The sequence below is a fragment of the Hyaena hyaena genome, unplaced genomic scaffold (genome assembly GCF_003009895.1).
Source record: "Hyaena hyaena isolate Hyena2069 unplaced genomic scaffold, ASM300989v1 scaffold_1283, whole genome shotgun sequence".
NCBI classification, from domain to species: domain Eukaryota; kingdom Metazoa; phylum Chordata; class Mammalia; order Carnivora; family Hyaenidae; genus Hyaena; species Hyaena hyaena.
This window is the reverse complement of record NW_024081919.1, coordinates 16,885-30,284: the sequence shown is the minus strand read 5'-3', so window position 1 is coordinate 30,284 and position 13,400 is coordinate 16,885. Positions and strand designations below refer to the sequence as shown.

Below are 13,400 nucleotides of genomic sequence, written 5' to 3'. Positions count from 1 at the left end.
GTCTGGGGACAGTCATCACACCGGGCGAGAACCTTGTGTGTGTGGCTCCTCTGCTCGCGGAATCTAGCGACACGGTCTGACACGGTCACAATTACCCAGAGCGGTGCCACCCTCCAGCTCGTTGGCATCCTTCGCCGGAGGTATTGGCGAGAAGAGATCAGGACCTGGTCCCCCCCAGATGACTCCCACCCACTCCACCGCGGGTGCTCCGGCCAACCTTTCAGCCCGTTCACTTCCGTCTGACTTTAGAGTTACCGGGAGGACACAGCCAGCATCTAAATCCCACGTGCAAAGCTGAGAGCGGGCCCTGGGCCCTGAGCTCCGGAACGCTCTCTGAAGAGGGCAGAGCAGGTCTGGCGGGAGGTGCTGATGCTGGGGGTGGGGGATTGGCTTCTAAAGGCCCCCTGCCCCTGGCCTGATAACATCTCCCTTGTCTTTGCAGCCTCGAGATCCTAAGACTCAGATTAGATCCGTCATTTCTCGGCCCCAAACCCACCAACTGCTCCCAGCTTCACTCAGCATCAAAGCCAAAGGCAGTCGTAGAGGTTGTAGATTCCCACCTGCCCTGCCCTCCCGCATAAGCCCCTGCCCTGGCCCCCTCCCTCCGCCCACCCCTGCACAGCCTGGAATGCTATTCCCTCCTCTCCCACGATGTCCCTCTCGGTCTGTTTTGCCTCATTTGTGTTCCCCTGAGCACTTATTATGACCTAATGTGCTCTCTCTATTTTATGTCTCTTGTTTATTATCTGTGTGTCCCCCTCCCTGAACTGTCCTCGGTTGGGGATTTCTGTCCGCTTTGCTCGTTACTGTTTGTTTCCCCAGGGCCTCCAGGATACCCAGCACACAGAAGGTGCAGAGATCTGTTGAATGAATGACTAAGGGAATGGATGAATGAATGAATGGGTTCCCACCCACCATTCATTTGCTGATGTCTGGCGCTCTCTTTTTAAGAATCCGGAGGACTCCTTTTTGGAGCGCTAACGCCTCCCGCACTGGCCCCACCGCAGGCGCGCATGCTGGCGTCTCAACAGATTCCCTTGTCGCCTTCTCATTTGGCTTTAACTTTTCCTGACCTTCACGGTTCATCTGAATAATGCGTTTCAAATGTTTCCTTTCAAATATCTTATGTACTTAGTGTATTTCTGGATTGTCTTTTGAAGGCAACAACAGGGAGAGCCTCTTAGAACATTCTAGGTGGGGGTGGTGCTTTCGCACAGGATAAATGAGGACAGTATGTTGGGTCTGGAGTCCTTCCGGCGCTGATGCCCAGGACTCTGTTGGATTTTGATGGCGGTGGCAGGTTGGAACAAGGTCCTTGTGGGAACATGTTGCAGTGGCCGTGACAATCAGATGGCTTTCCCGGGGAGAAAGGACAGCCAAGGGCTACCCTCTCATAAATAAGGCTGGGGTCATTTCTCAGTGATGACCTCAGCAAGCAGGGTAAGTAGCCATAATGACGAAGACGTCTGAGGGTTCTGTGCAGGGGTCACAGCCAAGACCCTGAGAAGCTGGAGGCTCACGAGAGCCTGGACGCGAAGCAAGGACTAGAGGCCAGGCTAGGTAGCCTGAATGTGAGCTCGCTGACTCAGGCTTAGCATTACTAGATCTAGTGAGCATTCTCTGAAGCTCGGATAGACAAGCTGGCAACTGTAGGATAAAAGCTGAAAGTTCTAGGGGCGCCTGGGTGGCTCAGTCGGTTAAGCGTCCGACTTTCGCTTAGGTCATGATCTCGCGGTTCGTGGGTTCGAGCCCCGCGTCGGGCTCTGTGCTGTCTGCCAGCTCAGTGCCTGGAGCCTGTTTCTGTCTGTGACTCCCTCTCTCTCTGACCCTCCCCTGCTCACGCGGTCTCTCTCTCTCTCCTAGAAATAAATAAAACATTTAAAAAAAAAAATCCTGAAAGTTCTAGGGGCCCCTGGGTGGCTCAGTCGGTTAAGCATCGGACTTCAGCTCGGGTCATGATCTCGCGGTTCATGGGTTCGAGCCCCGCATCGGGCTCTGTGCTGACAGACAGCTCACAGCCTGGAGCCTGCTTGGGATTCTGTCTCCCTCTCTCTCTGCCCCTCCCCCACACACGCTCTGTGTCTCTTTCTCTCAAAAATAAATAAACACTAAAAAAATTTTTTTTAAAGCTGAAAGTTCTTCATATGCTAGTTGGGAAATTTGGGCCCCTCGATCCCTTGAAAGCTACAGGTTGAAAATAACATTTCCCAGGCACCCAGGTGGCTCAGTCGGTTAAGCATCCGACTTCAGCTCGGGTCATCATCTCACAGCTGGTGAGATCAAGCCCCACATCAGGCTGTCTGCTGTCAGCACAGCCCACTTCGGATCCTAGGTCTCCCTCTCTCTCTGCCCCCCCACCCCCGCTGGTTCTCTCTCTCTCTCAAAATAATTAAATAAACTTAAAAAATAATATTAACATCTCTTATAAGAGTTGAAATAAACCCATGGCAGACAGGTACCTGGAGGCTGTTGAGATAGTTGAGCAATGGGAGTGAGCTTCCCGTCCACCGCGGGCACATTTCCCAACCCTGAGCTGTTTCTGTTTTCAGTCAGTGGGATCTGATGAGTAGCAAGAAAGACTGAGATCGGGAGTGAGGGGGACAATTGGCTTCTGCAGGGGTCTCTTCCTCCCAACTCGGGGAGCTTAGCAGTCTGGTGTTTTTCTGGGAGGCTGATCCATGAAATGAGACTGTTAAGGCAGGCCGGGATCTCAGGGGCCATTGCGCCTTCTCTCATTGTATGGGGTGCCTCTCTGTTGCAGCCCAGAGAAGGTAGTTCCTTTCCCAGGGTTGTAGCAGAGCGCCCAGGTAAGCCAGGCCACAGCTGGCATGGGTCCAGTTGTGCGGCCTTAGTCCCCAGGGGAAGCGGGCGGGGCGGTAAGAGGGAGGTGTTGGCCCATTCATGACACAGCCCAAATTGTAAGGCCCATTGTCTGAAACCCGAGGACCTGATGCTACGGGCTGAAAGGCTTTTCCTAGATGCCACAGGTAGGACGGGAGACCTACCTTTTTGCTCCAAGATGCAGCAAATGGGAGCCTGGTCCTTTTCCCAGAAACTTCTGGCAAAGTCTGCATTCAGGGTGAGGATTGGCGGGGAGGGAAGTGGCGGACAGGCCATTGACCTTCATCACCCATCATTGTTTAAAGTTAATTTATTTGAGAGAGAAAGAGAGCAAGTGTACAAGTTAGGGAGGGGCACAGAGAGAGAGAGAGAGAGAGAGAGAGAGGAAGAGAGAGAATTCCAAGCAGGAATGCAGAGCCCGATGTGGGGCCTGAACTCACAAAATGGGGAGATCACGACCTGAGCCAAAGTTGGACGCGTAACCCACTGAGCCACCCAGGCGTCCCGCCCATCACTGTTTAATACAGCTACTTTGTCCTGGTGACTCTGGGTCCCACAAGAATCCCTGTCAGGACCCCTCTCCACTCTTCTTCCGTTTTCCTATTTTTATTTGTACTGGCCTGACTCAGAGTCTGAGCTCTGACTCGCCGCCTACCTCCACAACTCCCTGTCCCAATCCACAATATTGTCTTTCTTTGCCTCTGGCCTCCTTTCTCCAGTTCCAATGGGCTGCCTAGTCTTTGATGAGTTGGTTTCTTGCACCCGGAGTGACCTTTTTTTTTTTTTTTTTTAAATATTTTTATTTATTTCTAGGAGAGAGAGAGACAGCGTGAGCGGGGGAGGGTCAGAGAGAGAGGGAGTCACAGACTGAAACAGGCTCCAGGCTCTGAGCTGGCAGTCAGCACAGAGCCCGACGCGGGGCTCGAACCCACGAACCACAAGATCACGACCCAAGCGAAAGTCGGACGCTTAACCGACTAGGCCACCCAGGCGCCCCACCGGAGTGACCTTTTTACATCCCTTCTGGTTGGAACCCTTGACTCAAATGCTACCTCCTTCCTGAAGCCCTTCTGTGGGCCTTTGTCATAGATTTTGTTATTGATTAACAGCTCCACTGGGCTCCCACTGCATAGTGTCCCCCTCCCCCCATGAATGAGCAATTCATGTCAACCTAGAACCTCTGAACGTGACCTCCGTTGGAAATAAGGTTTTTGGAGATGTGATCCTTTAAGGGTCATTCATTCCTGGTCGAGGCTTCATTACACATTGACTGGTATCGTTATACGGAGAGGAGGGGACATAGAGACAGAGACAGAGGGGGGAAGGCCACATGAGGGGACGAGATCCAGCCAGGAACGCCAGGAGCCACAGGAGCAGTAAGAGGTAAGGAAGGAGTCTCCCGTAGCGTCCTCCAAGGGAGTGGGGCCCTGCAGATCCGTTCTGGCGGCCAGACGAAACGAATACACACTGTAATTTGTGCCTTGACTCGAAACACCTAGCCCTGTCTCTGGGTCTTTCTTCATCTCTGTTGTGCCCACCGCCTCTCCAGGCTTAGAGCTATACCAACCAGCTGACAGACACCTCAGGCAGGTTCGGTGAACTTGACGGTCATCATGGCATAGATGGGCTCGCGCCTGCCCTAGCGCCCGTCAGAGAAGGATAAGGGACTTGCTGAATGGCCGGGGGGATTGGATTCACGAATCCACATAAAGGGCTAGCTCCTGGCTCGCTGCTTGAGGAACAAGGCTGTCGACCCACATGCTGTGAACTCGGTAATAGCAAAGCGATGTAACTCCAAGCCAGTTCACACTGAGTCCTGGCTCCACCTCTCCTTCGTGGATGGATAAGGTCGTCTTTGTTTGCCCCTGGCTCCACGGGCCTGCAATCCCAGCCCGGGGCTCTCATCCAGCCGCTTGCCTCATATTGGAGCAAAATGTGGAAGAGCCACTGCAAATGCTTCCACACAAACAGTCCACTTCTCGTCCTCCCGGGGCCTGCTAAAACTCTGTCAAAGTCAAAGACGTCGGAGGCTGTGCCAGCTGACTAGCTAGCCGGCCGGGAGCCTTGAGGGGAAGAGGGATGCGCCCAAGCTCTGTGAATGCTTTCATGGAAGGAATTCCGGGGGAGCACAGAAAATTTAAAAAAGGAGAGTAGTGGGAATAACCCAGTAGGAGCCTTCCGTTTGGGGAGCCTCACCATGGCCACCCCTGCCTTGGGTAACCTCAAGATGACATGGGTAAGAACTGATGTTTTCAGGTGAGGAACCTTCCAACTCCTAGAGCCTTTGTGTCCCTTTAAGAAAAACCCTTGTTTGGGGGCGCCTGGGTGGCTTAGTCGGTTAAGCGTCCGACTTTCGCTTCGGTCATGATCTCGCGGTTCGTGGGTTCGAGCCCCGCGTCGGGCTCTGTGCTGACAGCCAGCTCAGAGCCTGGNTGGGTTCGAGCCCCGCGTCGGGCTCTGTGCTGACTGCCAGCTCAGAGCCTGGAGCCTGCTTCAGTCTGTGACTCCCTCTCTCTCTGACCCTCCCCTGCTCACGTTGTCTCTCTCTCTCTCCTAGAAATAAGTAAAACATTAAAAAAAAAAAAAAAAAGAAAAACCCTTGTTTGGGTCACGTTTGTAGCCTGAGACACACTTCCACCCACAAATATTGCCAAAGATCATGATGAGAAACGGGGTTGCCACTCTTTCCCAAAGGTAAAGAGACTTCTCTTCTGGATATGCCACCTGTTGGCAGAAGGGCTTTCTTCCTTCTTTCGCTTTTGGGGGCCTTCCCCCTCCAGATCCGACCCCGCCCAGATCCCGCCCAAATCCGGGTTGGAAGGGCTCTCCGATGCAGCCCGTACTTCCGTACCGCTGCCGCCAGGGAGGAGAAAGGCAGTCATCTCTAGCGCAAGCAAGTTCACCTGTCTCCCATCACTGCAGGCTGCAAGGGGGTGCACCCTCCCCAGCTCTCTGCAGCCACTCCAGGACCACCCTGAAAGCCCACAGTTCACCCACCCCATCCGGCAGGCTCCTGTAAATTCCCCACTGCACAACACCCTTTGCTCCGAAGCCCAACAGGTCCCCCAGACACTCCTGGGCTGGGGATTGTCCCAGGGCCCTCTCTCACTGGCCCCAGACAGACTCAGGCAGATTCCAAATTCCCCACCATGGCGGCAAGTGGAGGGCTGGTTAAGAAACATCTCTAGTAATTGACCAGACAGTTAGGAGTTAGAGGAGGCATCCCCGTTCATCTTGAAGGGGCTGATGACTAAACCTAAGTATGAACGTCCCTGGAAGTCTCACAGGCCCCCACGGATCCTGCTTCTGGTGACTTGATACCAATTTAAGACTCATTTCGGATTGGCCCTGCGTTTATTCCCTGGGAGAAAATGGCCATTCCAAGTAGGGCGAGAGGGACCGGGCTCCCAGTGGATGAGCCTGTGGGGTGCCACTGCTCTATTTCACCGCCTCCCCCTCCCATGCCATATACTTCTTTAATTTAGGGTTGTTTATACTAGTCAAGTTTTTCCAGATTGACAAAAAGAGTTCTTCGTAAGCCTACTGCAGCCAGTTACAAAAGCAGTAAAAAGAGACCAGGACTTGGGCCAGCTGGAAGAGTCTGAAGAAAGTTTCTGCGGGATGCAGACAGCTAAGGAATGACAATCACACGCCACTGTCCCAAACCCCACATGTCCCCACAAGGACACCTTCATCTGCCATTCCGGTCCCCTCCCCCGTCCCCCACCCCTCCACAAAGCGCTCTGGGAGACTTTCGATGGGCATCACCCCAGGGCAGTGAAACTGCTGAGTACAACTCTTACTTCTCCTTTTTCAGTGCGTCCAAGGGTTAAAAACACTTCCGAACTACTCTTCCAACTGCAAGGTCAAGCAGCTGTCCAAACCACCCAAGGAGAAGCAGGAGCCAGGGACAGCCAACTCCAGCTAGCTGGGCCACCACGGTCCTCCCCTCCCCCACGCGGGCCCGGCAGGGGAAGAGTTAATCGGCCATCAGCTTTGGCCAATAGTTCAGGCTCCAAAGTTCAGTCCCAGTCTGAGCCACCCCGGAGGAATTGTAAATCTCAGGGCAGTATTTAACAAAACAAAAGCAACCTGGAATTACAAGCAGGTTTGGTTTTCTACAGTACATATTTACTTAATCCCCTAGGTATGTGGCTCCATGTCAGATCAGCTGGCTTTGCTGGCCCTTCCCCCCCCCCCGCCCCCCCTTGCTCTCAACAGTCGAAGTTTCAAACTAATTCCCTTGTTTTTGCTCTTCCTCCTCACAGGGCCGGCTCGAGACAGTCTGGCCTGCCAGCCTCCAATCTCTCTCTCTCTCCTTTGCTCTAGTCACCGGGTGAGTCAGCCTGGCTTGGGTCAGAGTTGGGTGACAGCCGGCTCACCCTCCCCAACTCCCAGGCACCAGGTCTGGGAAAACCAGAGGGAAGAGATGCTGTAACCAACCAAAAAGCTAAAGACAGCCCTGGGGAGGGGGAGGGCCCTCCCCACAGTGCCACCGCCCCATTTACTGGGGAGGGATGCCCTCTGGGGCTGTATCTGGGGGGAGGGGGCAGCGGCTGAAGGTGAGAACAAGGGCTCTTTATGGGCTGCCGGTTACCCGTGTTCCCCTCTTTCTAGATTTCCAAACACCTGGGTGTGGGAGTGCCTGTCAGGCCTGGCTAGGCATCCAAGACCGCTCCCCGCTTTCAAACCCGAACCAAGTACCCCTCTCTTCGTGCCTCCATAGCCGCAGCCGCCCAGGTTGGGGCTGGGAAGCGGGTTGCCAAGGAAAATACGAAGCCAGCTAGCAGGCGGCTCCCAGCTCTACCCAGGAGCGCACACACCCTGCGCGCACCAGGGTGGCGGCATCGAGGGCAAGAAACACAACACCTTCCTTCGCGAGGGAGGAACGTGGAAAATGGGTGGGGCTCCTAAGTTTCGGGGAGGGGGGGAACGGCCGACCGGCCCCCCCCCCCCCCCGATCCCAAAGGAGCGGACCAGCTCCGGACCTGCCAAAAAAAGGCAGTCTGGTGCCCGGGAAAATGTACGAGGTGAAACCGACTAGCTCAGCACTCGCGGGTGGCGCCCAGGGTGGGGTGGCGGGCGACTCCGCCGCGCGCGGGTTCCGGCGGCCGCGGCAGGTGGGGCGCCCCTCGCCTCGGCCCCCAACCCCAGGAGTCCCGGCGCCCCGTACCTTTCTGGCGCCGCGTTCTGCGAACTCGCGAGCGAGCTGGCGCCCGATGCCTCTCCCGCCGCCGGTGATGAGCACGTTCTCACGCGACAGGTCCCGGAGCTTGGCGGGCAGCACCCGTCCGACGGCTGCTTTGGCCACCAGATAGATCATCTGCAGAGGGAACACCACCAGCGCGCCCAGCCATTTCCACACCATCCTCCGCGCGGCGGAGCCAGGCAGGGGGGCGAACCTCCCCGGACCGAGCAAAAACAGGAATTAAAAAAGAAAACACCCCGAACAATAATAAATAAACCGAATGAAGGGGGAGAGAGGCGTCCCACCTGGCCACTCTTGAAATCACCTCTTCCCAAAAGCAAAGCACCGGGTGAAGGGAAAAAAAAAAAAAAAAAACACACAGAGAAAGAAAAAGAAAAAAGAAAGAGGGGAAAAAAAAAAAGATAAATCCTCCTCGGAGGAGAAAAAGCGTCTGAGAAGGTTGGGACTGTGAGAGGGCTGGAGGGGAAGCCGGAGGTGGAAAGTTCTAACAAGAAGTTTCTTGCCCCAGCAGTCGTTTCGGCTGGGGAATTCTCAGGTAATGTTTACAGGCTGACAGAGGAGTTTAGGCAGGGGAAAAAAAAGGCACCAACCACAGCGCGCACCCTGCTACAGTCCCGCGGTTTCAAAGTGCAAGATTTAAAAAAAAAAAAAAAAAAGGCCGTTTCCAAATTGTAGCGCCCCCCCCCACCCCTTCTCCAGGAAAGAAAAAAAAAAAGTGGTGGTGGGGGGGAGAGCTTGGAGCTCCCAATTTCAGCCCGCGAAAGTCTCCCGACTCATTGCTATTCTTGGGCTCAGGAAATTGCTTAAACGCGATCTGATTGCCAGCAACGTGCAGGAGAAGTGGGGGGTCCCGGTGTCAGTTTCTCTACGTGCATGGCTCGCCCTCGCGCGCGCTCGCTGTCTCCGGCTCTCTCCCTCCCGCTCCCAGCAGAGGCCGGGAGTTGCCGCTCGATCCGGCTCCCTTTCTCTCCCCCGTTAGCATTTATTGCCTTCTTTTTGTCCTTTCCAACTTGGAGAGGGCCCGGGTGCCGAGCGCGTGTGGATCGGACGCCCTCGTCAGCGCCGCCTTATTCACTCGCTCCCGGGGCAGCAGCGGCACGGAGCGAGAGGGCTGCCCTTCTTCCCCCCCCATTTTTTAATACCCCATTAAGTCTGATTGACAGTTAAAGTTGTTCGGAGGCTCCACTACCGTTCCTCCGAGTGGCTGCCGCGGGCTCCCCTCCCCCTGCGCCGTGCGGGGCGCGCGCGCGCGGGCGCGCACCCGGGCTCGCTCCGACTCGCGCTCTCCCGGGCAGGCTCCCCTCTCTGCAAGCCGGGACTTGCCGGCGACGTCCCTGAGGGCTCGCGGCAGTAACTCGAACACGCTGGAACCGACTCCTGCGAACCGGCTCCCTCCCTCGAGACGTTCCTCTCGGCCGGGGACGCGGTCTCCCCGAGCCGGGGGCGCCCGCGGGCCAGGTGCCGGGTCCTGCGCGCGGGGGAGCTCGCGCACGCTTTGATCCAACCAGGTCGACCAGGGGTTATTTCAGGCTATTTGGTCACACACCCCCGAACCCCCCCCGCCTCCAGGTAGGACCAGGAAACCACTCCCGCCCTTTGCCCAGACGCCTTCTGTCTTCACTTAGCGTTGCACTTTCTTAGTCTGCCCGAGTCCTTCTTGTTGCTGGGGGGAAACAGCTGGGGAGCAGGATTTTGTTTTGAGAGGAGTGGGGGTTGGGGGGGAGGTGAGCAGGGTAAAGGAACCTCTGCCCCCAAGGTGCCAATAAAAGCCCCGTAAGATTAGCTGGGAGCATATTTATTGCTCATCTGGGGTAGAATTACCTTGAGTGACAGCAATTTCTTTAATAACAAAAGCCTTCCAACAAGACGTCCTCCACCGGTGACCCCTGCGCTGTGCAGGCAGCGTCTTCTGTCTTGGGGTCCCCCTGGGCTGCCCCAGCCTGGCACCCACCTCGCCACCTCGTGCCCTCCCCCCGGGGGAGAATGCCTCCTCTGCTGGAGGCTGGGAGCCTGCTATTTAGAGATGTCTGTTGCGGGAAGCCTGGGAGGTGAGTCAGGAACAGGCAGCCCCAGTTAAAAGTGCTGATGGGACTTGCCTCCCACTGCCCCTGGGCTGCCAGGCCAGGAGGGGAGGGGATGAGCCAGGGAGCTACCCTGTAATCTGGGACAGTGGTTCTCCAGCGCCAGGCTTGTTCAGGCGAGGAAGCTGGGCCTCACCCCCAGACAGTCTGATTCAGCAGGGCTGGGTGCACCGGAATCCGTGTGTTCCACCTGGATCTGCCCAGGATCCGGTGTGAGAACTGCTTTCAGAAAGGCTGACGGGGGGGGGGGGGGGGGGGGGGGGGCCTGAACCCCCCCCCCCCCCCGCAAAGACCCTCTCCTTCTGGGGAGAGGTTCTGCAGGCCAGGGTCCTCCTTCCTGGGTGAATTGGGGAACTCATCTGGATGGCTACTGGAAGAACAGGAAAGGTTTGGATGCGTGGGGTTGGAGGAGAAATTCTCCTACACTGAGGGTTTACATTCTGACACTTAATCCTCTCATTGACCTTGCAGTGGGGGTGTTGTAGCGCGGTTTTCCTGGTTCCCCAGCCAGAAACTACAGGAGGGAGGGATTCAAATATGGACCTGATTTCTCTTCCCATCCACCCCACTGGGGCACAAGAGGGCGAGAGAGGTGGAGGAGGAGGCTCCCTCCGGTCTCCATTCAACCCTCCAAAAGTGTGACCAGAGGGAGGGCAGGCCGTTGCCTTCATCCCATTCCCAGATCAGGGCTGAAGATGGACTCCATCAAAGCGCCTGACCCTTCCCAACTTGGAGGTCTGTAAAAACGGAAAAGAAATCCCAACCTGAGAGAGACCGGCCCTTTCCACCCACCACGCCTGGTGTCAGCAGGCGTGCTAGTTAATTAGTCCCTGGGGAAGCCTGGAGCTGGAACACGGGAACTCAGCCCCAGTTGTCATCCGTTATCCTCGGAGCCGCCTAGTGGCCTGCCTGCGACACTGCACGTCCAAGCCGCCCCAGCCTCGGCCTCTGGTGTCCTGCTCACTTACCAGCTATTCTTTTTCCTTGAGACCTTTCTCTCACGTACGGGCAACAACCCAAGCCTAAAAGGGCCTACGAAGATCATAGCCCCACCTCGCCACACGCCTGCCGCTTTATGGAGGGGGAAACTGAGGCACAGAGATGTTAAGCAATTCATGAACACAGTGGCACGTTCACCTGTGTCCCCTGGTCCCCAACATGCGACCTGCCCCCTCCCGACGATGCCAGGGCAGCTGGGGGACCACTGCGTCCTGCCTACATTTCCCCTGGGTGTGTCTGGGATGGAAGGCAGGCAGCGGGCAGACAGGAGGTTGAGGACCCACATTGACCTTTAGGGTATCAGGCCCCTTGATACATATACTCATTCAAGAAATGAGCCAGTCTGGGGGCAGCTGGGTGGCTCAGTCGGTTAAGCAGCCAATGTGAGCTCAGGTCATGATCTCGCAGTTCATGAGTTTGAGCCCCACGTTGGGCTCTGTGCTGACAGCTCGGAGCCTGGAGCCTGCTTCGGATTCCGTGTTTCTGTCTCTCTCTGCCCCTCCCCTACTCATGCTCTGTATCTCTCTCTCTCAAAATTAAATTAAAAAAAAGGAAAGAAAGAAATGAGCCAGTCTGCAGAGGTGGGTGTCATCACAGAAACAGGCACAGCAAATCTAAGTGACTCACAGAAGGCCACATGGGATGGTCCCCTGTCCTCTCCCAGCCATCAGCTTTGGGGTGAAATCAGCATGCAAAGGAACAAGTCAGGTGATCCTAAAACGTGCTGGGTGTTGGCTTATGGCCTGGAAGCAGACACCTTTTTTCTACCTGTTCCACCTTCAGGATGTGGACTTTGTGAGCCTGGCGGTCCAAGAAGATGAGGTTGAAAGGGCACTGGGCTGGGATGTGTCCAGTCCAGCTGGCGGGCCCAGAGGGTCCCTGTGGCTTGGCTTTAGTGAGAAATGCATGAGACAGGACCCCTTCCTGTCTCCCCCGCCCCTTGTCCTTTGCTCTTGGTACCCCTCCTCCCTTAGTTTCCTTGGGGACAGTAGGTGTGGGGAATTTAACTTTAGGGCGAAGTTTGAAATTTCACATCCCAGCCCAGGGAGAGGGCCCCACAGTGCCTCCCCTCCATCACCCACCAAAAAAAAAAAAAAGTGAAAGGAGCCTTTGTGGGTTGGATGGAATGGGGGGTGAGCTGTCGCCTGGAGAACTAACTTTTTCCATGACTCAGCTCTCCTGGCACAGGGCAGGCACGGAGGTACAGAGACCCGGCAGGGCAGTTGGGGACCCGCCTCCCAGCCCAGCGCCAGCCGGTGTCAGGGTTAGCGGTGGGCCCCCGGGAGAGCCTATCAGCAGCAGAACTTGTTGGCTTTGGATAGGCCACCGGGCTGTAACCGTCTCCCCCTCTCACCGCCCACTGGGTCCCCTATTTTTTACTTAGCATCACAGCCCCAGCCCCAAGCACATGAACGCTCATGGATCTTTCTTTATCACCAGCTCAGAGAGGTTAAGAAAGTCCCCCAAGATCACAAGCTAAGAGATGAAGATGGGGCTGGAATCCTCGTCGAACGCTCTAAGTTCTGTCTGCTTTACCCATGGATGTCCCTCAGACAGGACATCCCTGGGTATGGGATTCCCTGGGGCGCTGGTCAAATACAGATTCCTGGGCTTCCAGCCTAGATGAGGAGGGTTGGGGCCCACGAAGGTGCATGCAGGCCAGGCAGGAGATCGTTGGGTGCCCAAAGTTTGAGAACCTTCCAGTGCTGTCTCTCTGTGGCCCCTCGGCACTTTCTCACAGCCCCCGCATGAAGGTTTCCCTGCCTCTTCCACCGCCGTGCAAGCCCTTCCCTCCTTGGCACTTACGCTGTATCATGGCGCTGTGCCCTCACTCACGGACTGTTCTGGGTTCTTGTCAGCTCTAGAAACCTAACGGGGGGAGAAAACAGAAGCTAGAGGAACAGACGTGCTCTCACTCACCTATTCAGTCCATCCACCAGCCAGCCAACCATCATGGAGTCCCTTACCTGGGCTGCTCCTGCCAGGGCCGGAGGTGGGGCAGGATGGGTCAGAGAGGAGCAGCTTGGGTTCCAGTCCCAGCTCCGCCATCGCCATCGCCCCCATCTCCAGCTTCCTCGTTCCACCAGGGTGGATGATGACCAGGAGAGAATTAGGTACTCCTAAAACCCCCCACCGGGAGCTCGGTGAGTGCCAGCGTTTGTTGTCATGGGGGCAGGGTCCTTGTTCGACAGGGCCTTGTAACCTTGCTAAGGAGCCGGTCTGGCCACATGCGGAGAAATGTTTTGTGGGGTTGCTGGACTGCCCCAGAG

General features: G+C 56.0%; 1 protein-coding gene across 1 annotated transcript in view; it reads right to left on the bottom strand.

Annotated features, from left to right (window-relative positions):
- The window catches only part of DHRS3 (dehydrogenase/reductase 3), a 41,076-nt gene extending 31,803 nt beyond the window's left edge, over positions 1–9,273 (bottom strand). The window contains exon 1 of the mRNA XM_039223157.1: positions 8,015–9,273. Coding sequence (XP_039079088.1) covers positions 8,015–8,209 — 195 coding nt within the window. The 5' untranslated portion in view covers positions 8,210–9,273. The remainder of the gene's footprint in view (positions 1–8,014) is intronic.
- Between the last annotated feature and the right edge of the window lie 4,127 nt (positions 9,274–13,400).